At 45.9% G+C, this 24,680-nt stretch overlaps 2 protein-coding genes across 2 annotated transcripts; one reads left to right on the top strand and one right to left on the bottom strand.

The window, feature by feature from the left end:
• Positions 1 to 5,802: 5,802 nt before the first annotated feature.
• On the bottom strand, positions 5,803 to 10,530 carry PtA15_8A667 (uncharacterized protein; the record flags this gene model as incomplete). Its single annotated transcript, XM_053172120.1, has 19 exons — positions 5,803 to 6,049; positions 6,138 to 6,309; positions 6,382 to 6,515; positions 6,607 to 6,706; positions 6,819 to 6,966; positions 7,049 to 7,492; positions 7,559 to 7,663; positions 7,725 to 7,876; positions 7,949 to 8,158; positions 8,229 to 8,349; positions 8,430 to 8,546; positions 8,621 to 8,933; positions 9,007 to 9,290; positions 9,370 to 9,499; positions 9,566 to 9,786; positions 9,857 to 9,955; positions 10,024 to 10,077; positions 10,150 to 10,176; positions 10,345 to 10,530. 19 exons carry the CDS (start codon positions 10,528 to 10,530, stop codon positions 5,803 to 5,805), a joined length of 3,264 nt encoding a protein of 1,087 aa, XP_053023316.1.
• A 6,660-nt stretch (positions 10,531 to 17,190) lies between these two features.
• PtA15_8A666 (uncharacterized protein) lies at positions 17,191 to 18,216 on the top strand (the record flags this gene model as incomplete). The annotated part of the gene is made up of 4 exons (XM_053172119.1): positions 17,191 to 17,272; positions 17,374 to 17,482; positions 17,637 to 17,848; positions 17,957 to 18,216. 4 exons carry the CDS (start codon positions 17,191 to 17,193, stop codon positions 18,214 to 18,216), a joined length of 663 nt encoding a protein of 220 aa, XP_053023315.1.
• Positions 18,217 to 24,680: the final 6,464 nt, after the last annotated feature.

Below are 24,680 nucleotides of genomic sequence, written 5' to 3'. Positions count from 1 at the left end.
ATTTTTTTACCGATAAATGGGAGTCGTCCGCCCAAAAGGCCCTTCACAGAGGGCCTCTTTGGGGGAGTTGTCCGCGCGCGGGCACCACAACCCCCCTATATTACGCAGCATGTAACCCGGGCACTGCAACACCCATATAACATTGTTACATGTCATGTAAGCCGGGCACCACAACACCCATATAACATTGTTACGCGACATGTAACCCGGGCACCGCAACCCCCATATAACATTGTTATGCAACATGTAACCCCCGTACACCATATTTCTCCAACAGATAAACACCATGTAGATATTTCAGCAACAAGTAACCCCATGAAACATTTACACCAAGTAGCCCATGTATCAAGCTTGTGCAACATGTAACATGTTCCTGCAGCACACAATCCCCATGTAACATTTTTCTGCAACACACAACCCCCATGTAAGATGTTCCCACAAAATGTAACCCCCAAGTACCCCACATGAATGTCCTGCACCATGTAACCCCCATGCAAGAAGTTTAAAAACAGTGTAAAGCAGGTACAAAATGTAAAATTTACACACCACCTGTGACATGCACAAACACCATGTAAACCGTAAGCAACATGCACACACACCACATAAGACATGTACACATGCACTATTTGACATGTAAAATGTACATGCCATGTGGATCTACATGATATGTAACATGTATACACCTTGTACCATTTCACCCCATGTAACAATTTGGTATGGTCAGGTTTAACCGGGGGTGCGTGTGCCGCCGTTGGAGCAGAAGACTGGACAGAAAGCACTTTAAAAATTGCTAATTTCAGCGGAACCATGAGCGCGTCATTGGAAAAGGGAGATTCAGGCGGCTCTTTTGAGATAATAAAATTGATATAAAGTTCAGCAGAACCGGGTCTACATGGGGTTTGAAGTTGGTAATGCATGATGGCTAACGTGCAGCCCTCATATGTAATGTTCTGATGACATAATATTTCCATAATTTTCATAGCACAAATTATATAAAACATGTAAATATCACTGAACTTTTTAGATTGTTTGGTTGTGTAACAAAAAAGTTATACAGTTAGCAATAATTTCCTACTGAGCCAATCACACCCCCCTTATATCTCATGTTGTGATGACACACTATTGCTAATAATTTGATAGCACAGATAATATACATCATTAAAATATTTCTGGGAGTTTCAGACTGTTTGGGTCTGCAACAAAAAAGTTGTATGGGTAGCAGTCATTTTCCTACTCTGTCTGTGCACCCCTCATATCTCAAGTTCGGATGGCACAAAAATTTTCAGGGGTTTCAATTTATGCATATTTTGCTGTGATATGAAATTTTTATGCTTGTGGTGCTTGGGAAACAAAAGTCATGACACTGCCAGCATATTTGGCTGGGTTTAAGTCATCCTAGTTTAACTGGGATGCACTCAACCAATTTAATATAAACCCAAGGGGGGTACCTTGGATTTATATTTCATCAGCTGAGATTGCCCAAGTTTAAATTGGTTGAGTGCATCCCAGTTTAACTGGGATAACCTCAACCCAGCCAATTATGCTGGCAGTGTGAATATGGTGGATTATAAAATGTGCACCCCTCATATCTCATGTTTTGATGGCACACTATTGCTATAAATTTGAAGTCTATGCACAATTCTCTTTGATATCAAGTTTTTACACATTTAGTGTGTGGAAAAAAAAAGTTATGGGTGGGGCGGATAATAAAAAAAATATAACTAATTAGTCGCAACAACTCCCAAGAAAAATCTGTTTTAGGAAAACAACTCCCAAAAAGAGCCATAGCCCAACAAAGGGGCTGGTTTGATGTCCAGAACCGGTCACAATTTGGTCCCGGCAACATATGGGAGTTGTTTTCCCAAAAAACAGGAGTCGTTTTTCCAAGTCCCTAAAAACATAGCAGTTTGACTGGATTTTATTTTGTCACTTATAGGAGGTTTACATGGCACAAAACAGCTAAAATATATCACCAAAAATGAGCATCCTTGAAATATTCAACTGTGTGCATTGTGTTTCAATTCGAGATGGCCCCTGTGAACCCGGGTAGTGGTACCTGTTTGGATGCGGGTACCCGCCAGCTTTTTTGCCAAAAGTTTGACACCCGCACCCGAACCCGCACCCGCACTGCCTGGGGCAGTCAGAGCGGGTACCGGCGGGTACCTGCCCCTCAAAATCGATTGGAAGGAATATTCCTTCTGGTCAAAGAGGTTGCAAAACCTCTTTGACTGGAAGGAATATTCCTTCTGGTCAAAGAGGTTGCAAAACCTCTTTGACTGGAAGGAATATTCCTTCTGGTCAAAGAGGTTGCAAAACCTCTTTGACTGGAAGGAATATTCCTTCTGGTCAAAGAGGTTGCAAAACCTCTTTGACTGGAAGGAATCCTTCCGCTCTAAGAGGTTTTGTAACCTCTTTGACTGGAAAGGCCTTCCAGTCAAAGAGGTTCTGTAACCCCTTTGACCGGAAGGATTCCTTCCAGTCAAAGAGTTGTAACCTCTTTGACTGTAAGGAATCCTTCCGGTCAAATTCGACTGGAAGGCCTTTCCAGTCGAAGAGGTTCTGTAACCCCTTCGACCGGAAGGATTCCTTCCAGTCGAAGAGTTGTGAACTCTTTGACTGGAAGGAATCCTTCCGGTCAAAGAGGTGACAGGAAGGCCTTTCCAGTCAAAGAGGTTTGACTGGAAAGGCCTTCCAGTCAAAGAGGTTCGACTAAGGCCTTCCAGTCAAAGAGGTTTGACTGGAAAGGCCTTCCAGTCAAAGAGGTTCGACTGGAAAGGCCTTCCAGTCAAAGAGGTTTGACTGGAAAGGCCTTACAGTCAAAGAGGTTCAACTGGAAAGGCCTTCCAGTCAAAGAGGTTCTGTAACCCCGATTCCTTCCAGTCAAAGAGGTTACAACTCTTCGACTGGAAGGAATCCTTCCGGTCAAAGAGGTGACAGGAAGGCCTTTCCAGTCAAAGAGGTTTTGTAACCTCTTCACAGCGGTGGGTAGTTACATTACGTTGCGTTATCCGCGCTATTTGCGTAATGTAACTACCTGCGTTATCCACCGCGCCCCGTTAAGTTACAATTAACGGGCCGTCTGAGTGGTATATGGATAGCGTAACAGGTCTTTTTCCGACACCGTTACGCTACATTATTGCTTGGATAACACAATAACAAGCCCTCAAGCAACACTGGGTCGCTACGCTACGCTATTTCAGCGCTACGCGTTAGCGTAGCGGCAAAAAGCGCCCATCTATTTTGCATAGCGTTAGCGCGCTGTTAGCGCCGCTACGCTGCGCTAATTTTCAGCGGCGCTAACAGCGCGCCAATTCTTTGTTAGCGTTAGCGCGCCGCTATAGTCGCTACGCTACGCTGCGCTGCGCTACAGCGCTTTTAGCGGAAAAAAGCCCTTTTTTCCTTTTGCGCCCTGCATGTGTAGTGTTAGCGCAATTGCGCGCATCTGCGCTAACGCTACGCTATCAGCTAAAATAGCTGCGCACCGCGTGCGCGTAGCGTTAGCGCATATGCGTGCAATTGCGCTAACGCTACGCTAAAAAATAGCGCATTTGCGCTGCGCTACGCTACGCTAACCGCTATGGTTAGCGTAGCGACCCAGTGTTGCCTCAAGGGCCGTTTTGGCGCTGCAATCAGCTCTTTATCTGGCGCGCCGCGGGCCTAGATAATGTAACAAATAGAAAAAAATGGTCCAAGCAATGGCGCAATAATGTAGCGCACCACCGTTACGAGTAACTGTAACAATAACGGCTTAAAAACCGCTACGTTACCGTTATTGGTAACGTAACTACCCACTGTTGCGAAGTTCCAGTCAAAGAGGTTACAAAACCTCTTTGACTGGAAGGAATCCTTCCGGTCGAAGGGGTTACAGAACCTCTTTTGCCGGAAGGAAGGCCTTCCCAGTCCTTCTGGTCGTCGTGGCAGCCGCCACCTGCCCAAACAAGAGCAGGTACCCGCTCAATTTCTCCCAGAAATCCAGCATCCGCACCCAAACACGCACACACTGGCGGGTACCCATCAGCGGATAGCAGGTACCCGCGATGGGTTTGTCGGGGCCATCTCTAGTTTCAATCCAATTTGAAGGGGTACTTTGAGGAATTTTTGAATGCTGCTAGCCCTGTGACCAAACTTTGGGCATGGCTTCTCTACATGAGTTTTGCCCCCACAGCACCCCAAAATAATCTGCTTGAGCTTGAGAGGAAAGTCCCAGACAGTTCTTGAAGCCAGAATTCTTTCATCAGGAATTCTTGTGTGAAAATATTTTGAGTTTTGGTGATACTCAACTTTGACTGCCCAGAACCTGTTACGTAACCTAGATGATTGGATATTATCCAAAAATTAAATGCATGATTGAATTTGATCTAAATCCTGCCTTTCTTCTGATACAATTTGGCACCATCTCCTTCTTGTCTTCAGGCTGATTTTATTTTTCAAATAGTCCCAAAAAAAATGTTTCTCCAGCTCCTGATAGACTGATTTAGAGTGGATAATAAAATAAAAATTCCATGTGCAAATGGCAACTCTGATACAAAGTGCATGCACCCTTCTTTTTCCAATGTGAACTAGCCTCAATCAACAATAAGGACATGTGATGTTGTGGTTCTATATAATTCCTTTATCTGCGCTCATGGATCCAAGTGGCATTGTTGAAATTCCAGTGTTACTGGTCTCTCCCTCTTCTGCTTTCCCTTCCCTGTCACACTTGTCCTCTCCCTATCACTCCCTCACTCCCTCCAGATTGAATACGCATAGTTAACCTTCTGTCCCACATTCTGGCCCCTCCACTTTTAATAGCTTATATATCCATGGCTTAGATAGAAATAACATCATCTGCTTCTGCGCGCATTTCCCTGAGGTCTCTACAGGATACAACCTCTTGTAGCGTTTGCAATTTTCCGCCACACAAGCTCACAGCTTTTTTGCCCTCCTAGAGGGCTCCATTGGCCCCTTTTGTTGTCTCACTCAGAGTATCTCTGAGCATGTTGTTCCTCAGGCCCCTCTGTCCTTGCTCTCAGCCTTGACCTCAGTTCTCAGCTTCAACAGGCATGTATACTGTCCTAAATCTGGTCTTGGTGTAGCTTATCAGAGAGTTTTTCCTACTTTAGGGTAGCCTTTAGTGTCTCTGGTGTGGTAAGACAAATCAACCATTGATCACAGCAAAATAGGGAGTATTTTAATCTAAAAGTATGTATATCTAAGTTTATCCAAACTGTAGATTCACCAAAAAAAATCAAGGATTTCCTCTATACACAAGCATTTTTTTTAAACAAAAACCTACGTAAACAAACAACCAAATACAATTGTGGAATGGACTCTAGGTTTTAGGTGGTTCATCTTTTTGATTAATCAATCAGTGATTATATCACCCTATTGCCTATATTAACATTGGTGCCAAACTGGGCCTGGAAATTTTCAATTTTTGTTTTTTTCTTATGTTTTTGTTGTTTTATCATTTTTTGGACATTCCGCTGCTACCCTCCCCTAATGTGTAACAATGTGCAGTTATGAAACAAGATAATTGTATAATTTATGTTTTTGTTTTGTTTTTCGAAATGAAATAAAAGCACGTTATGAAAGTGTCAAGCGATGAAATGAGTAGGAATATCATCACCTTTGTTTCTCTTCCGGATGTGGAAAAAATGGATGACAGTGGAACCCTGATAAAAAAAGGTAAAAGTGATTATAAAACGTGCTATTAACATCACAAATATCTAAACGGGCGTGTTGCCAAACAGAGGAAAGATGAAACGTCATCATGGCTTTGTCAAGTCTGCTTTTGATGAACAGCGGATAAAATACCGAGATCTAAAGAATCTCTTCATCCTCGTCTTTGATTTCACTCGGCTTAATCATCCCAGGAATAGCAGCCTGCTCTTGAGCCTTGGCGGCAGCCAAAGCCTCCTTATCTTCCTGGAACAGATCATGATGTTGACCGTCGCTCGTGCCTGAATACTCGCGCAGGGAGATTAGGAAATCTCTGAGATTACTCTTGAATCGAGCCGCGTCGCTGTAGGTTTCCGAGCACCCAGTGATGAATTGTTGAATGATCAGACTGTGGCGGTTAATTAACAGGAGTAAGAACTAAATCAGTTTTCTGATTAGTCTGATCAAATCGTATATTAAGGAAGATTCGACTCAACGGTTGAACGTGAGGGAAGGCTGTGCTCAAGAGGTTAAAGGTGTATTCCTTGAGGAATCGTCCGTTGTCCATAGTTGCGTCATGCTCGGCTGGGTTGAAAAGTGGCCCGGCAATCGAAGCGCTTTCGACGAGACCCCACATTCGGGCCAAGACTTGAGACTGGCCTTTGAAACCTGTTCGTGTCAGCAAGCAATATTTCAGTATTTTATCATATCGCATTACATCTGATCATTAACGGGTCCTACCACTCTTGTGATCGGCATCTGTCAAGACAAAAAAGATGTCTTGCAAGATTCCCAGGTAGTACTGCTGGAAGAACGCAGCCGCGGTCGGGGGATCCGTATGAGTGGACACGTTTGTAAACAGTTCCAAAAGGATTCTGAGCGCGAAGAGAAGGCAGACGTAACCAAAACAACAGTATCAGAATTAAAACACTATCTACTCGATCAAGAATTAAACAGGAAACAAACGCTAGTCCAGTGTCTGCAATGTCCCGTGTGATGTGCTTGATGGCCCAAATTACACTGTCCATCATCAGCTTAAACCGGTTGGGTTCAAGAGCCAGTAAAGCTGATATTTTTGTAATGCGTGTGTATTTATGTTTTATTAAACATCGCCCGAATCAGTCTACGGGTTTCTTACCTAGGCGGGATGAATATACGGGGATTGAAACTCAGCTGACCTGTGAAACAACTAGCATTGATCGCACGTAATAACTTGAAAAACCCGACTCGGTGTTCGGGGAATTCGGAGAAATCTTGGTTGATCATCGTAAGTGTAGGCTCAAAGACCAGTTCAAGGATGGCAGCCACTTTGCCTGTTAGCAATGGCTGATCAAAACGTGATGTGGAAAACAAAGGCCGGGTCAGCAAACACTTCCCCGCTGAACATAAAAAACATTGACAAACTAACACCTAGCCGGATCACGATTGTAGAAACGATGTTTAAAACTTCAGCGTCTCTTGCAGCGGGAATATTTCGATTGTAGTCGCCCAACACGGCATCCAAGAGTGGGGGTAGAAGGGTGTCGTTTAAACTGTTGAGGTCTTCCGCACGTCGAATATGGGTGTCCACCAGTTTCAAAATTTCCTTCTTGATTGTACGCAGTCCTCTAACTTTCGGTGTCTTCGTTGCGATAATACCCTCAGCAGCCACGGTCTCACTTATTATCCCGGAGACAGCTTTATATAGCCCAAGCATATCCATGTAAATTCGGACGATTTGTGGCTGGAAAAAGGAGCCAATCGACATGCACGCGGAAACATTGCATTTAAGCACGTTTGATAACAGCTTTATATTGTCTGGGTTGGCGAGGACGTCGACACTGGCAGCAGACTGCTGCATCAGACGATCCCACTGATGAAAGGAAAAAAATAAGTTGGAATCAGAACAGATAACAAAACGTGAAGGGACTTGACTTACGACTGCATTAGGAGCCCGCATAAGGCCGGCAATCAAGCGCTCCTGGACGGGCCTGTTTGGTTGAGCAGCAATCATATGACCCACAGCTTCATAAAACGTATGTATCTAGATGCAAAATCGAGCTGGTCAGTTTTTCAGCTCATTTTCTGAGGGAGAGAGCGCCCACCTGCTGGGGAGATAAATCCTCTGTAATCTTCTCAAGGTTTCGTACAATCTCGTCTACAAATGGCTCTTGTTCGCCTGGCTGCTGAGTGATAAAATGTCGGCGACATTTCTGAGCAATCTTGATGAAGGTATCGCAAGCCATATCCTGAACCCCTGTGTCATTTCGCATATATTGGATCAATTTCGTTGAAGCGTTGGATTCGCGAAATTATAACAAGGATTTACCTTCGTGGGTTTCGTGCATAAACTCAAAAAGTTTATTGACAACCGTTTTTAGAAATTTCCAATGGGCTTTTAAAAAGCGAGGGTATTGCCCAACGATGTACATGATGTCAGATGCAACGATGGCTTTATTATCCTTCCCACGTTTCAGCTCGGTGAGGCCCAACAGATCCTTTATCACAGTGACCAAAAAGCGCTTCTCGGATTCCTCATCTACACGAAACAAACAAGTCGCATGAGCCCGGGCAAAAACAATCGTCGATCAGGCAAGAAGGAAGCGTACTCATAGCACCAGATATTGAGCCAATCGCCCAGCAGAGCGTGTTGCAATTGTTCCAAGACCATTCAGAACCGTCCACTTGTCGAGCGAGTTTGTTTAGCATGATTTCTTCAGTGTCAGGCACCTGGATTCTCAGTCTATCAGCGGTAGAGCTTATAGGGTAGGGAAGCGGACCAACGCTTCTGAAAAACATGTAGAGCTTACATCTAAATGGGTCAAGTAAACCAAAACCTCTCTCATTGCCTTGTACAGGACAATGGTGTCCGTCTCCTTCAAGAATTCACGTACAACTTCGCCTTCGTCGTTTTCCACGACCAGCACCTGCAGATAGAATATGAATCATTCTTTAAGCAAATCACACCGATCGGAATTTTTGTATGTAACTTCGAACGAACCTCTTCGGGTTTCACCATTTTTTCGATGAAGACTAGCCGTAAGTTGCTGCAAACATCGCGATACAGAAGCTTTCGGCCTTGAGCTTCGCTACCGACCCCACCGCCACCAAAATGTGAGCTAGTGCTACCGACACCACCTGCTCCTCCGACCAGGTTCAAGCCAATTCCCATCAATGGTCCCATGTCCGTGGGGATAGACTGCTGTTCATCATAGAGCTCCTTGACAAGTTTTGACCAATATTCTAGGCAGACTTTAAACAACTCTCGATCGTCAACCTGTGAGATCTTTACTAGATACATGTGTACATTGACCCTACAAAAGCGTAACCGCAACAGAAAGCCTGAGTACGAAGTCAGTCGGCAAATGAGGAAATTAGAAATCTCACAGTAAATCGTGGTGTTGCGGGACCTCTAGAAGTCTGCTATTCTTGAACAAGAAACTGCATAGAAACACGGCCAGGGCCATGACGAACTCCTGTTCGTATTGAGGTTGGGAGTCCCACATTTCCTTCAGGTCGGTGTTGGGGGGTAAGATTCGGTTGACGGATGACATAACCATCGTAAGTAACAAGACGAATTTAGAATCATATTCGGGTCCGGCATCCTTTATACAGCCGATTTCAGCCAGGCATCTCAAGGTAATGTTACGGTATTGCCGCTCTTCAAGGTACTAAAGATTTTGATGGGAAATATTAGGACATCAGCTGTGCTTAGCCGCCTTCAGACCTCAGCTTAGTATCCGAACGTACTCGGTTGATCAAGTGATCGATCAGACTGGTCTCGAAGATGTAACCCAACGGAATCCAATTTAAGAACCGCAAAAGTGTTCCCAGGGTCGCTGTGATAAGACTCGGCTTGGTAGCTTTCTCCAAGATCTCACTATCAACGGTGATATAATGATTAGTGACATGGGGCCAGCAAGATTGATACGAGATGTACACTTACTTGCAAAGTTGGAAAACATCGGCAAACTCATTACACATTTGATTCTTCAGGGCCTTAGTCTTTGCCTGAGTCATCTGCTCTGCGCTGTAATCGAAAATTTCTTCGGAAAGGAGCTTCAGGATGACCATGTTGTTTTCGCACAATGATAGAGATGTTCGAGAAGAGGCAATGATTTCCGGAATAAAGCCAGGCCAGTTATGGGGCCATTCTTGTTTCAGGATCTAAGTTGCGTAATCGTAACTAGTTAGTAGGGAAAATATACTCGGTTGGTTTAGGTAATTTGACACTCACCTGAACTAGTATCAAGTTCATTTTGTTGACAAAAGCCTTGTCTTTCACCATTTGTGCTTCATCGCGTGTCATCTTAACGATGTAACCAACAATGAAATTCTAAACAAGTGAGATAGCCATGAGCCACGAAGTAAATATTATGGATAAAGGCTTGTATTCATGCTTACCTTGATACCGGATCGTTGAGTTTCAGGAAGAGCTTTCCATTTGGTTGTAATCAGCTGCGCACAGAAGCCAAAGCAAAAATGAGCCACAGAAAGTGATTTTGAATGATTAGCGGAGGGGTGACCAACCTTATCCATAATTTGAAGAGCGATGTACTGGAGGTTCAGAATGAAGAGAAGAAGATTGCGTCAGTATTGACAAGTCAACATGCAAGAGGGATTAGGCGGCCGAATCGAGATTCAAAATTTGGACACGCGTCGAACGTAAGATCAATCAAGCAACTAGGATTCCGGCTCGAAGACCTAAAACGTGACGCTGCCTACCTTAGAATTTTGAGAGACGCTGTTTTCCAATATCATCGGCACTTTCTGCCAGGAATCCGGTAGTTCTTGAAACTGGGCAAGGACAGCCATGGCTTGTTTCTGTTGGGGGCCTTGAGTATTGAAAGCAGCTTCAACCACTTGATCGATGAGAATGGGATCAGAGGCGGGGTTTAATAATTCTTCCATCGTGTTGGTCGAGAGGACTAATCAGCCTGTGATATGGCGTCGCAAGTTCAGAATCTTTAAAAAAAAGGTGGAGGCACGAGCAAGGGGATACGAGGTTGGTGGTGGGTTCGTAATCGTATCTTTTGTCCTACTTGGAAGGTTTCGGCTGGCTGTTGATATGTAGTTTAAAAAGGATGATCGGTTGAGGCTGGATATGATGAGAGAAGCCGTTGTTCGAACCACCCTTCAACCCTTAGCCCGTGCGGGGAATCCGGTAGACAGTCCGATACCAGGTGAAGTACCACGGATCACGCCAGATATCTGAAATCCGAGATTCCCAAAGCTGAACGGATATCACGATATCTGCGGATAATTTTCCATCCCACCTTCCTATAGCGTGGCAAACTCCACTAAGAATGGCTATTGAGTGGGCCCGCCAATGGGCCGCCCGAGCCCACCCGGGCTCGGGCCGGGTTTGGGTTGGCTGTTGGAGGAAATTCATAATGTTGGCCCAACCCAACAGACCCACAACCTTAGAGCAACTCCGCCGCAGGCGCTGAACCTAGGTTGAAAACCCCGCCCGTAGAAATGATCATCCACCGCGGGAGTCGTTTGGGTCGCTATCAACCTTGGGCTGAAGCTCAGGAGTAGGCATGGCAATTGGGCGGGTTTGGGCCGCCCGCAGAATGAACAGGCAGGTCGGGTCGGGTCAATTTGTCTCAAATTGCGCCCGCCCCAAACCCGTTTAGCTCGCGGGCAGCCTGCAGGCCTCTGAAACCAATTAGCCCATGGGCAGCCTGCCGGTTGCAGCCAAATAATCAATGAAGTAAAATATTTGAGGATTAATGTCAATGCCAATATCCCTGGTGTTGGAATGTGCCCTGTCAACAGGCCCCAAAAGATGTTGAAGTCAAATTGTGGATGCCAGATGGTGCTACAGGGTCAAAAAATCAGCCCTGAATGGAAAGGGGGTTGGCCCAACAGGCATCCAGAGGGCTACCCAGGGCCAAACCCACCCAGTTTCACTTTCAGTTGCGGGTCTGTTGGGTTGGGCCAACTTCACAAATTTTGCTAAAGAGCCAACCCAAACCCGGCCCGCCGGCCTCCCCGCCTGATTGCCATGCCTACTTGAAGGGGGGGGGGGGGGGGGTACCTACTCCTGGAGCCTTGATCCCACCCGTGATGCCTTTGATGAAACCCGTGGGAACTTGAGTGTTCATCATGTGAATCCCACATGACACTGTATCCCCTCCGCAAAGACAGGTGATATCTAATATGTTTACCTCCCCATAACATCTCCTTCCACTGGATTGCACAGCAGCTTGGGGAGGCCAAGCTGGTAGCCAAGGCTGCATCTGCAACTTTTGCCTTGCCAATTTTAGTGCCTGTGATAGATTTGCTCTTAGGTGGGCAGTTGTGGATGGCCATTGGTGGTGATTAGAAGTCAGATTGACTGGGTGTTTGACTCTGAACACATATTTTTTTCCAACCAACTTTTACCTCAAGTCTTGAATTCAACTAGAGATTTCCGAGTGGACCCTGGTACAGGCGGCGGGTGCGTGTACCCACTGTGATTTTGGGCAAATCCATATACAAGGACGTGGACCCAGGACCTTTAGGGCGGGTACTGGTGGTACCTGTGGCAAGTATGGCAGGTACTGCCACTATATTTTGATTTCAACTTTTGTGTTCATTTCATTGGATTTATCTGTAATGTTGAGGCTTGAGGTGGTCTCTGTGTAAAAGTTTTGCACTACCTGGCTGAAGGACTTGTGCAGGTGGTGGGGCTCTCCAGGAGCAATTGGGGGTTAAAATTTTGTCTTGAGAAAACCTTTGGCAGCAGTAACTGCTGCCTTTTCCCCAAAATTCACATACTGGACCTGCACATGGCACCTGTGGGCGGGTACATCAGCAATCTCTAGATTCAACTCAACATGGCAGGTTATGCTTCTCTTTCTAAAAAAAACACATCAAAGTTAATCCTGGGCCCAATTTGGACAAAAATTTCAACCAAGAGAAGGAAAACTCAGAGCCTATGACTCCAGCACCTATTTAATCCCAAGAACAGAGTCAACGGATGACTTCCTGTCAAATCTGGGACCCTTGTAGTGGTGGTTATAGACCCAAAAAGTCTAGATTTTTGTGGGGAAATCTAGATTTTGGGGCTTCAGATCACTTCTGGGAGGCCCTCAGGTAGTCACCCAATAGAAGAAGCAATTTTTTCAGTGAAAAACTCACAAGTGGTGTTTCAACTTTCTGGAACTTGTGAGGAAATTACTAAACTACACTAGTGTTGGAATTTCACTTGTTCTCGCTCTCCCTCTTCTTGATCTTCTCTCTCCTCCCTGTCACAAACATGTCACCTTTTCTTGTTTGTCTGTCATGCATGTGCTCTTTTTTCTTCTCATTCATTATGATTAGATCCGCGCCCACAAGTTAACCATATTTTATGTAGTCCACTTAAAACCACTAGCCTCCAAGAAATCAAGTCATCAGTCCTGACCAAAGCTGTTCCTCAAGTTTGTAAAATTATGGACAACTAAGAGCAGGCAAATTTGCCGTGTCTCTAAGTCTAGTGTTCAAGAGATGGAATTCGAGGGCACGAAGCCTAAGGACGGTGAAAGCGAGATGATTGAGTGGGATCGGCTATAGAACGGAAAAGGAGATAAAGATTTCTCTTAAATAATATTACGCATCATGTTAGCATGATGCCTGGTTCGTAGAGACGACTTTTGGGAGGCGGAATACCTCTTAGGTTCTGCACGCTGGTGTTGTATTTGCTGATTCTAGACCGTTGAACTGATCCTGTTGGGGCTGAGATTGCAAAGCAACTTGGTTAGCAACTATGTGCCTTTATCTAAAGATTATAGAGCCGATGTGACTTACTCGTTGGTCGGGTGACTGATACAAGCAGTAAGGCTATTGGAGCTATCTGAAATTCTCTGTGAGAGTGGTCTACGGAACCAGATGATGATTAGTCTGGTGCTCCGAAAGCTAGCTTGAGCTGCTCTTTATATACTCACAGGATCGAAGAACTGGATCCTGAGGCTGCCCTGATGTTGCCGTGTTCTTGTGCCAATTTCTGCGCCCTTGGGGGATTGTTGCACGTTTTGCCTATTGTAAGGACAACAAAACAACGGGGTCAGTGGCTGTGTCTGTTGTCTGGAGGGATGAAACTGAGGGGCTTACAAAGCATTGCATTGAACTCAGTTTCTCCCCTGCGCCTCTTGGCGTCTTGCGTGTCAGAAGATGTATTCCGACAAAGTTGGCACTTTAGCCCAACCTTGAGTCTCCCTGCTTAGGCAATTAAGCCCCTGAGAGTGAGTAATCCGGTCCTTTTTGGACTCATTGTCTGCTATTGGCTAAGCCGACTTTTTCCCTTTCCCCTCCGCCTCGCTCGCTTCCAGTCGTAATTCCTTCAGCTAGAAAACTGTCTTATTTCTTCCAGCCTAGCTGGGGGTGTTTTCAGTCATTGTTTTTCAGAGAAGCAGGGGTTTCCCCACACATAATTCTCTAAATTCAGCCATAAGAGGTGCAAGCACCATGAAAAAACTGAGGGGAGTAGGTTGTAGGCGACGTGAAGCTAACTCCAGCCTTAAATCCAACGGCCATATACTTATGTAAAAGTGGTAGAACCCCTTGATGATGACAAATGGGCCATTGTTATTCAAGGGGAGTAATGTTGCAGTACCGCTGGAATTTCAGCATATTTTACTGAATGTCACCTGACACCTATTCACATCAATTTTTTCATGGTGAAACTGCATTTGGAGTCTCACACCAGCCTTGGCTTGCAAAAGCCCAGCTGGATGGCTAGTATGTACTGGCTGTTGAGCCGCAACTTCCCCAGCACAATATACAGTCCTTTCTGCTTCATCAAGCTGGCAAAGGCCCTCCTCAACCCCAACATTTACTGGTCATTGAGCTGGGCTTTTGGGGTCTAGGTAGGCGAGGCCTGGGCCCTGGACGTCCTATGAATTTGACCAATCATGCGGTAGCAGACCTGACCAGCCAAACCGCGGGGTAAAGCCTGTCTATTCTCAAAGATCACCGGGGGCCTGCGACCTGCGAGCCAATGGCACTCCCGCCGTAGGTGGCCTGAGTAATGTGAATAATGGGTGTATGGGCGGTAGTTGTGTTGGATTGCATGGTTAAGGGTGAGGGGTGAGGGGGAATAGGTCTTGCCCCAAGATCGCCAAGCGCACAACTAAACATGCATAGATAGGAGGAAGACTTTCTAACTAGATGGATCCATCACTTGGTCCTCGCCAACGCCATTTGACCGAGGACTGCCTGCGTAGTCGGGAGCAAGATTTCATTTTTATTGAGGTCGCTTTTCAACGGCTCCGTTTCAAAAAGAGCGGCGTCCTTGGCGGCGAGAAGACGGTTCCAGCTGTCCAATTCCACCCATCAGATGGCTGGCTGTCTAATCCTGGGGCCATGAGATCAAATCACTTACTGATTAGTGAATTGGGGTGTGCGGGCTCGGTATGATTGAAGAGTACTGTCGATTTGATCCCACGGGGATATGCATCCGGATCGAGTGTCAAAGTAGTTGACAAGGGTGGCCAGGCGGAGGTGCACGAGGCGGATTCGCCCTTGCCATCCAAAGATCTCATCGATTTTGGCTGGGGTGAGGGAGGTTGGACCGGGGTTGAGTTTGGCCCAAAGGAGCCTCGAAAGATTCACAATATTGGGGATTTTGGGGAGGGTGGGCTCACTGGCCACCGTCGCAATGAACCCGGTGAGCAAGACGTTTCGCACCTTGTCTCGTAGCCGCTTGAGTTGTCTTTTGACAACAACGTGCACATTCTCCAGGGCGTCGTTCTCACCTATGCCAAAACCTGGGGGGAAATCCGACACCAATACTTCCCGTGGCTGGAGTTGGATTTTTTTCTGTGGGATAGAGGGGAATGTCATTACCAGCTGGGATTGGTCAAGCTAAGGTAGAAACCAGGTTTACCATGACCAACTGGAACAACGATTGTTCTTGGCTGTCGAGGGCATATGTCTGTAAGTATGGACTTAGTAAAGCCTTGCGGGCCAAGCGTCGGATCATTTTCTGCATGATGCACAGGATTTTGATTGGTCAACTGGGCGGGTGGGCGGGTGGGGGGCAAGTGACTCACTTTGGTTTCATCGGGGTAGATGAAGGCTCGGATTTGGTCGGCACGGGTAATTGGTATGTTGGGCAAGGCCGCTTGGAGATTCACCCCGGGCGGTGGCATGGGGTTGGCGACCATGGTGTTCAACTTGGTTAGCACGGAATACATGGTGGTGAAAAGTGCTAATTGTTTTTCTTCGTCAGAGAGCTGAGACATCAGGGTGGTTTGACATACATAGATTTCTCGTCAGGTCCCCTCATGCACGGACTGGATAACGGGCAATAGTCAGGGGGGCTCACCGCTTGGAAGAGCCTGATCACTTCTTCTGGCGCCGGGGTTATTCCAGCGGCGCGACAAAAGCGCATCACGGGGGTCAGCTCAACTTCTGGTTGGTTGGTTGTCTCGAGGGGGTCACCGTCGGGGCTTTCTTCGTCTTCACTTTCGGTAAGCGAGTCCCGCCACTCCACGTCGTCGAGCAGCTGGGTTCGGCGCCGGTTGCTCGTGGCCTGGATATCGTCCCAAAGTCGGTAATCTTCATGGTCGTCCTCATACAATGGCCCTTGGGCACGGGTCTCGGTGGCATCAGTTTGAGGAATTCGATGAACAGTTGTCGACTCAGCGGGTGGCGCGGGCACTCGAGCCCGAGCAGCTCTCCTTAACCGCTCCTGGGCAGTGGCCCGCTCTGCCTTCCGGAGATCAAAGTTACGCCGGTGGGCGGGTCTGCGAATGTGACCCCCCCAACTGATGGCCCCCCGAGCACGGTGGCAGCACTTACAAAAGTACTTCCTGCCGTCGTATGTGTAGTCTAGTCGAAAAGAGTGTGTGGAGAGACATTGATTGTCATGACCAGCAACGTGACCAGCACTGTTTAATGACAGGAGTGAACTTACCATCGGTTTCGATGAGCCGGTCGCCGTTGTCCATGATATGGGTTGATTCAAAGAGCCGCAGGCTGAGCTCGCTTGGGGTGTGCGGGCGTGGCTTGAATCTGTTTAGCCCACCACTGATTCCAGTGGCGGAGAAGTGGATGCAGATTCACGGCTGATGCAGGCCGCCGGGGGCTGCCTCCGGCCACCCGCGGGGCCAGCAGGCCGTGCCGCCATTGGGGCGTCGCCGGGGCCGTCACGGTGCCGCCTCTGGAGTCGAGGGCCGTGGTGCCACAGGGTCGACCTGGTGGCGCCAGTGGTGGTATAACATTGTGGCGGCTCTGGTGCACAAAAGAAAGTGGCACTCCGGCCTCCGCCGATTGGCCTCGCGGTGTAGGCGCCGGGGAGCCTCCGGATATCCCAGGTCACCCTGTCAATAGCTGCCCGAACCCAACCCAGAAATTCAGCCGGCCCGCTGCGGGTCCGGCACAGATTTCAGCGCTGGAGCCGCCCCGCGAGCACGGGCGGGACTTGTAACCGAACCCGAGCCCCAACTTGACGGGTCACGGGTCAGACCTGGGTCGACCCGACCCACATCCCATCCGTTGACCACCAACCACCATCTCACCTCCCCGACTACATAAACTCATCAGAAGAAACAGCTACTCAAACCATTCACTCCTCTTCGATCGAGAACAAGCACAAAGAATATGGACGATAGCAGCCAGGTTGGCTTGCCTCCTGCCCCTCCTAAACCTTCGTTCGCCAATCGGATAAAAATCAAACTCGAGTGTTAGTTATTTCCTCCAGGCCAAACGAGGAAACATTCCGCCTGTCTTGTTCGCAGATGGTGCTGATCATACTGACATGTATCTTTCCGACACGTGGTTTAGACAATGACTTGAAATCCCAGTTTTATCAGGTCACTAATCTAAAAGAATCTCTGTTTCATGATCTTTCCGAAAAACAAGCCAAGGAATTCAAGTTAAGGATGGAGTGCGAGTTGAGTCTCCTCTCTTCATATCAGCCAAGAAAACTCGTCTAGAAACTTGCACTGACAACCACCGGTTTTTTCTTCTCCGTGTCGGCGCGACTTACCCAATCTTCGACTCAATGTTGCTTGCTTGTTTGTAACGAAATGAAACAAAAAAAATAGCTTGATTTTAGATCAAATCGAGCTGATTCGGTCACGAATACCAATAAAGGAAGGATTCGAGCCAGAAGAAGAGACGGACGCTGAACTAAAGCGACTGCGGAAGTACCAAGAAAACACGAACGGGTTCATGTATGAATCCGACGAGGGATTGATGCAAGGCACAGGAATCAAGAGGGCAGATTCGGCCTCTCCTTCGTCGTCGTCGGAGCAGGGTGGACTAAAGAGGAGGAGAGAGGAGGAGGAACGGGAAGAGCAGGATGAAGATGCTGAAGCTGAGGAAGAAGACGAGGAAGAACAGGAACAGATCTATGCCTCCCAAGGGACTGTCCAACGCCACGACTTCGCCCCCCACTCACACTATCAAGCTGAGCCTCAGAACCGCCCCGATCAGGATCCGAACGAAGAGGCCGAGGACGCAGAGGGCGAGCAGGATGACGAAGAGATGGAAGATGCACTCGGCGAAGAAGACCATCTCGGCTCCGAACACGACCCCACTGATCAGCAGGCCTCTCTGCATCCTTCTTATTCTCTCAATCCCGCTCCTCCTCATCCCTCTTTTCCCGATAATCATGCCGCTTAACTACCCTCCGTTTTTCCTAATATATCTGTACTTGCTTTTCTGTATAATGACACTCTCCCTTCCCCCCTCTGTCCCGGAGATTCTAAAAAAAGGATGGCAAAAGGGGGTGCGGATTATCTAAGCTTGGATGTACATTTCATAGCCATCAAACCTGGATTTCTTAGTTATGACTACCTCCACGTTACAGAGTTGCAGCACACCTACGCAAAATCATCAGGCTCCACCAAACCTACTGCCAAAATTTCACATGCCTTGCACACTTTTTCATCCTCATCAGGCTCACCGGTCACGGCGGTCCTTTCACCCCAGCCAGCCAGCCAAACCTTATCAAACTTGGCCCGAAAAGTGGTCAACGACCCCTTTAAACATCTCCCTTCCGGCCGCCCTTTCCATTTGTCGAGCAGCAGGTACCAGTCTGAACACCACACTGGTCAGCCTGACCATAATCTGATGTCGGAGCAAAAATGATGTTGGAAGTGGAGTGTAGTGCATGTAGGACATCTGATGCTGTGAGGTAGACCTCAAAATCTAAATGTGTTATTGAACACCTTTAAGTCATTACTCCAAAGACACATCCAAATGGGCGCCAAAAGAAGGCTGAATCATACACTGCTGTGGTCTCTATGGACACAGTTTGATGGGGCCACTTTCTTCCTGGAACATCAACATGGAGGGAACTTTTGTCTCAAAATCCCTAAATCTTCAATTTTCATGCGTGCAGTCAAGAGAGATAAAAAATGTTGCCCAAAACCAAGGGATTTGGAGGTAGGTCTGCCACATTCAAAACCAACTGAGCACGTTCTAGGGGAAGTTGGTCTTGATGCACCGTGTGAGTGACAAAAAAAGTGTGAGTACGGAGAGCGCTCCGCGCGGGTCCCCCAGACCTCTGTTTGAGTGGCTTTGTTAAGCTAGGATTTTTGCTACCTGGCGGAAAGCCAGAGTTGGCACCGGACTAGCGGACCCACACTCAAAACATTTCAGGATTGGGATCTCTAGCTCAGCCTCCGCAAAGATATTCAAGGTTTGGGATCCGCCTCCACCAATTCAGGTTCAGTTTCATTACACTATTTTGGTTTTCTTCTCCTGTTATGTTTCCTTTTCTCTCTCACTCCCCTCATTGTTTCTGATGTCTCTGTTCTGCAGACTACCTCTGCTTAGGGAGTTCCATACTCTAGTTGTTGTTTGGTTGCGGACTGTTGCACCCTGTGGTGTTCAGACTGGATTTGGTGAAGGACTAGCAGACCTGCACTCAAGAAGTTTTGGGATTGAGACCTCAAGCTCCAACTCCGCCTCGACAGAGATATCCAAGGTTTGACCTCCACCTCTGCCAATTCAGTTTCAGCTTCATTACATTCCTTTGGAACTCTTTCCCTTTTGGTTCTTTTCTCTGGTTGGGAACTACTCTGAGGGAAGAATAGAGCTTGAGAGGGATTTGGTGCTTGAAGAACTGTCTCTCAGGGGAACAAGAAAAAGAATGTAAGAGTATGGAATCTTAAGGAAAGGTGTGGCTATGGTGATTCTTGAGGTATGTCTTAAAAGGTATTTACTTGTCTACTAATCTAATCCAATAGTTGTATACTGAATATCTAGCTTGTCCAATCTGATTTATTGGCATAAGCAAGGCTAATGAATGGTGAACAGTTAGCTGACTTTCTGGGGCAGGATTTGATGGGGAACAAAAGGCAGGGCCAAAGAGGGCAGACCATATACAAAATATTATGGGGCTGAGTTGTGGTTGGAAGAAAAGGTGAAAAAGTGAAAATTCTCAGTCAAGGGGCTGAGTCTGAAGATGTTATGGGGATGGAAAGTTCTGGAAAGAGGCTGAGTGTGGAGAGAAAAAGAGACAATGAAACATCAGAAGAAAAAAAACTACATATTACATGAGAGGCTGAAAAGGGAAGGACTGAAACCAAAGGGGACAAGGGGTAACCAAGATGGGATCTCCATGGTTATTACATGTGTGGCCAATTCCAACATAGGGTTGTTATGCTGGATTGGGAAGGGAGTAAAAGATGATGAATATCCAGGGTCTTTTCTAATAGTCTGACTCTATCTGATGGGTGACTTTCTCCCACTTGTGCCTAGCTGGGTGCTTGAGGAATATTGATATGGTGTAGGTGGGTATCCAGAAGGTGGAGAAAACAAAGGAAGGAAATAATGGGGGCCTGTCCTTGGGTGTGAGTTGTCCTGGCCTTGATTCTTGAGGGAGGTGGTGCCTTGAGTAGTTCAGAGTGAGTTATATTGAGGGGAGGAAAGCTTTGATTTTGGTGCCATATTCAGGATTGGCTTACCACAGTGGTTATGTTTCCCTTTTTCTCTATTAATCTGTTCATTGTTTCTCATACTTTTCACTGCCAGCATATTTGGCTGGGTTGAAGTCATCCCAGTTTAACTGGGATAACATCAGCCCAGCCAATTATGGCAGTTTCTTTCCTTCAGACTACCCTGGCTTTGGGAGTTCTGCTCTCTTGTTTCTGTTTTGTTGCAGACTTTTGTGCGCTTGTTGTGTTGGTTGTTCTGATGGTTTACCAACAGTTGTTGTTTCTTAGCGGCAGACGTGTGTTGGACACAGGGGTCAGGCGCACACCACTCATGCTAGACTATAGTTCAAACTCTGCCTGAGATTGAATGATTTCCCCATGCAATTTTAATCGTGATACAAGGACACTACCATCACTTTTATGAGCATTATTGATCCTGATCCTGCTTCTTTTCTGAGTTCCGCTTAGCTTTTGAGTCTATTCCCTGATTCCTTTCTTGGGGGAGGGGAGGGATAAAAGCAAGTTTTTTCATCAAAAGTATCAAAACTACTTGTATTGAGCGTGTATACAGCTTGATTGTGTTTATAATACAGTGTGTATTCAGCTTGAGCATGTATAGATTCTGTAAGTGAGCATTTATTAGGGGGATTCAAAGTTGGCCATGCACAAATTGCATGCACTTTTGCAAGTTGGTTTTCAAGGCTTTTGTTGAACACCAAATTTCAACAAAAAAATTCAAGCAGGCTTAGGGGGTGTAGTACAGTGTGGCTTGCATGCACTTTTGCAACTCAGTGTTCAAGATTGAACTTGAAAGCCAACTTGCAAAAGTGCATGCAAGTTGCATCTGGCCAACTTTGAAACCCCCTATTGATTGCACGTGTATTATCTCAATAAAACAAAGAAGGGAAAAGGGGCTACACCAGGATTTCTTTAGATTTTCTGGCTGGATTTCTTTTGTACCTGTTGACCATTTTACTACTTGCAGCAGTGTTCATCATGGATTGACAGTTGGCAAAGTGTCCAACTTCGCTTGGAAGAGTTCCTGAGCCACATGTGGCTGCTGATAAAAAATTCAATTGTTTGTATTGGGCTGAAAGAGTGTTGTGGTGATCAAACCGGTAGAGGCCCACAAGAGCATCAAAATCATCTATTTGGCAAGTTCAGCAATCTCACCAGCAAGACCCTTCATCCTCAAGGATTCTCAAGCTCCTCATTCTCAAGATACCTCAAGATTCATCCTCAAGATACCTTTCCTTCTATTTCATTATGATCATCCTTTTCATGTTTCTTGGTCCTAACACAATGTAATTGTGGGTTTTGTCTTTGATGTTTCTTTTGCTTTTTTCTTTCTGTTTCTTCGCTTTCTTTCTTTCTTATTGTGTTTTTTTTCTACTTGACTGTTGTGGTTTTTTCTTCTTTTTTCCTCTCTTTCTGTTTGATGTGTTTAGTTGGCAATGTGATGACATGTCCTGTGACATGTCACTCCCCAGAGTCCAAGTTCAAGTTTGAACTTGGAGGATGGGACAGCATGGGAATTGCTCTGATCCACAAGAAATTCCATCACCCCTTTCTGACCCGCTGGCACTATTCCTTATCCTTATCTTTATCATCATCCAATTCTCAATCAAATAACCACTGCCAACGGTATTCCATCCCGTTGTCTCTCAAAAATCCCTGCCCCCCAACACTATCACTTTCTGATCCATGAATCATTCTGGACCACCCACAAGGGCAGCCTCAAATGCACATATCCCCTTGACGGTCTGCCTACCTCCTGGCATGGTAGGAGTTTCACAGTGTGAACAAGTGTGAAAGTGTGAAAAAGCGCGGAAGCGCAGTACACAGCAACTTAGGAGTGCTGCACTTAGCGCGGAAGCGCAGTACACAGCAACTTAGGAGTGCTGCACTTAGCTTACAGCATTAGCACAATATTTGAGCTTTGCTTTTTCTTTTTGGGCGGGATGAGAAGCGCGACTTTGCTGCATGCAACAGGAATTCACTTGAACTAACACTTTGTGGGATGGGCATGTAGCAGCCCCCCACTGTGCTTTGCTAAGGTCATGCTTTTTGAAGCAAAGAAAAGCGGTTACTATATGAGCATGTATGTGGTAAACCCTATGGATTGCTAATGGTGGGGCCCAGAGGAGGCTGATGTACACTCCTCCGGGTGGCTGGGCCACAGCTGAGTAAATACCTGTGACCTTGGTCACAACAGTTACAACTTTGCTTGTGGAATATTACTCTAAAGATCAGGCTCATTGCAGAGCTCTGAAGATTAGCAGAATCAACACCGCAAGAGCTACGCTACGCAAAGCGGTAAGCGTAGCAAAAGCGTAGCGATTTGGGTCACACTTTGCTGTGCTTTTTGTCAGCTGGCTACTATGGCAGAGCTACCGTGACAAATAAAAATAGGGGCAGGCTAAATCCACACCAAAAAATTACTTCATCCACTCCAAAAATGGAGTGAACAGTAGTCCACTCCAACTTTCATTGGAGTGAACCATAGTCTACTCCAAATTTTGTTGGAGTGAACAAAATTACACTCCAAAAAAGCCTGTTTTTTGGAGTGTACCCATGATGCACTCCAAAAATTTTGGAGTGAACCCAATTCCACTCCAAAAATATTTTTTCCAAAGTAAAATGATGCATTTTTTTGGAGTGCACAGACGTTCACTCCAAATTTATTGGAGTGGTTTTCCACAATATTCTAGTGAAAGAATTCAGGGTTCTCAAAGAGGAACAAAACCTTATGTCAGCATCATATGTGTATTTAAAATACATCTAAAATGATGTATGTACAATTCTTTCAGTTTCTACAATGACTAAAACCTTCACCAGAAATAAATTAGGGGGGATTCAATTAGGTTGATTCATGTAACCTGCATACTACTGCCATAAAGTTTTCCTGGTACTGCATCCCAAGAACTTGGAATATACATTGTTCAAAGTTACAAGTTTCAATTATACAGATTCCAAATTGCATTTTTTTTAAATTTGAGAAGCCTTAATCCACTCCAATAAATTTGGAGTAAACATCTGTGAACTCCAAAAAAAAATATGAAAAAATCTCCCTTGAAAAAATATTTTTGGATTGGAATTGGGTTCACTCCAAAATTTTTGGAGTGCATCATGGGTACACTCCAAAAAACAGGCTTTTTTGGAGTGTAATCTTGTTCACTCCAACAAAATTTGGAGTAGGCTATGGTTCACTCCAATGAAAGTCGGAGTGGACTACTGTTCACTGCATTTTTGGAGTGGATGAAGTAATTTTTTGGTGTGGATTTAGCCTGCCCCTAAAAATATAAAAAGTAGTTTTACATATGAAAGAGACATTATTACTCTTACATATGTAAAACTACGCAAAAACATTAAACACATATATAAATAATTAATTACTCAGCTTTATGTAATTAATATGTAAAAACCTATAGAAGATTCTTATTCTACGGGTAAAATAACCTAGGGTACCTCACTTACAAGTACTTTTAATTATTATCCCTTCCTTGTGTAAACTAACTTCAAAGTTTGCGCAAGTGCATCATGCCCCGCGTGGATGCACTTGTATGCACATATATATGTAAGTACATACATTTACACCCATTTTCAGTGAAGTAACTGAGGTGTTGTGTATAGTTTAAAAGATGGCTTTGTTTGTTGCGTGGCGCACCCAAGCCCGCGTGCTCTGTTGCCTAGAGCTCAAGCCCGCGCTCCTAGTGTACATATATGCATAATGCATAAACTAGCCCGCAACCAAAGCGCTCAGGTTACCAGTAAGTAAGAATGGGCTAGAATACGCCCCAATAGCAATATTACATGTGTTATATGTCTTGTACACATGTAAATTAATCACCAAACAAGATGTAATTACCACGTAATTCAATATCAAAACATTCTAGATGGAAAAAGGCTCTTGCAACGTGCACAGGTGACACTAGAAAGCGCCCCAGCTTCTCCCAAGCCTCACTACGTGTAAATTACAACTGTAGTAAATATGTAGAAGGGGTCAAATGAACTGGAGCACTTAATAAGCGCCTCCAGAACATGTATGAAGCACTGCTTGCAAGTGTACAAATACACAGAAGCCAGTTCTAGTACCTTCTGTGGCACATTTCCACGGAAATGAGCGTCACAGAACCCCCAAACCAGCCCCCATGACGTGTAAGGCATGTGTAAAAACACGCAGAACCTCTGTAAAAGGCTCTT

The sequence above is a fragment of the Puccinia triticina genome, chromosome 8A (genome assembly GCF_026914185.1).
Source record: "Puccinia triticina chromosome 8A, complete sequence".
Lineage (NCBI taxonomy): Eukaryota > Fungi > Basidiomycota > Pucciniomycetes > Pucciniales > Pucciniaceae > Puccinia > Puccinia triticina.
Note: the sequence above shows the minus strand (reverse complement) of the source record. Positions and strands in the feature narration are given on the sequence as shown.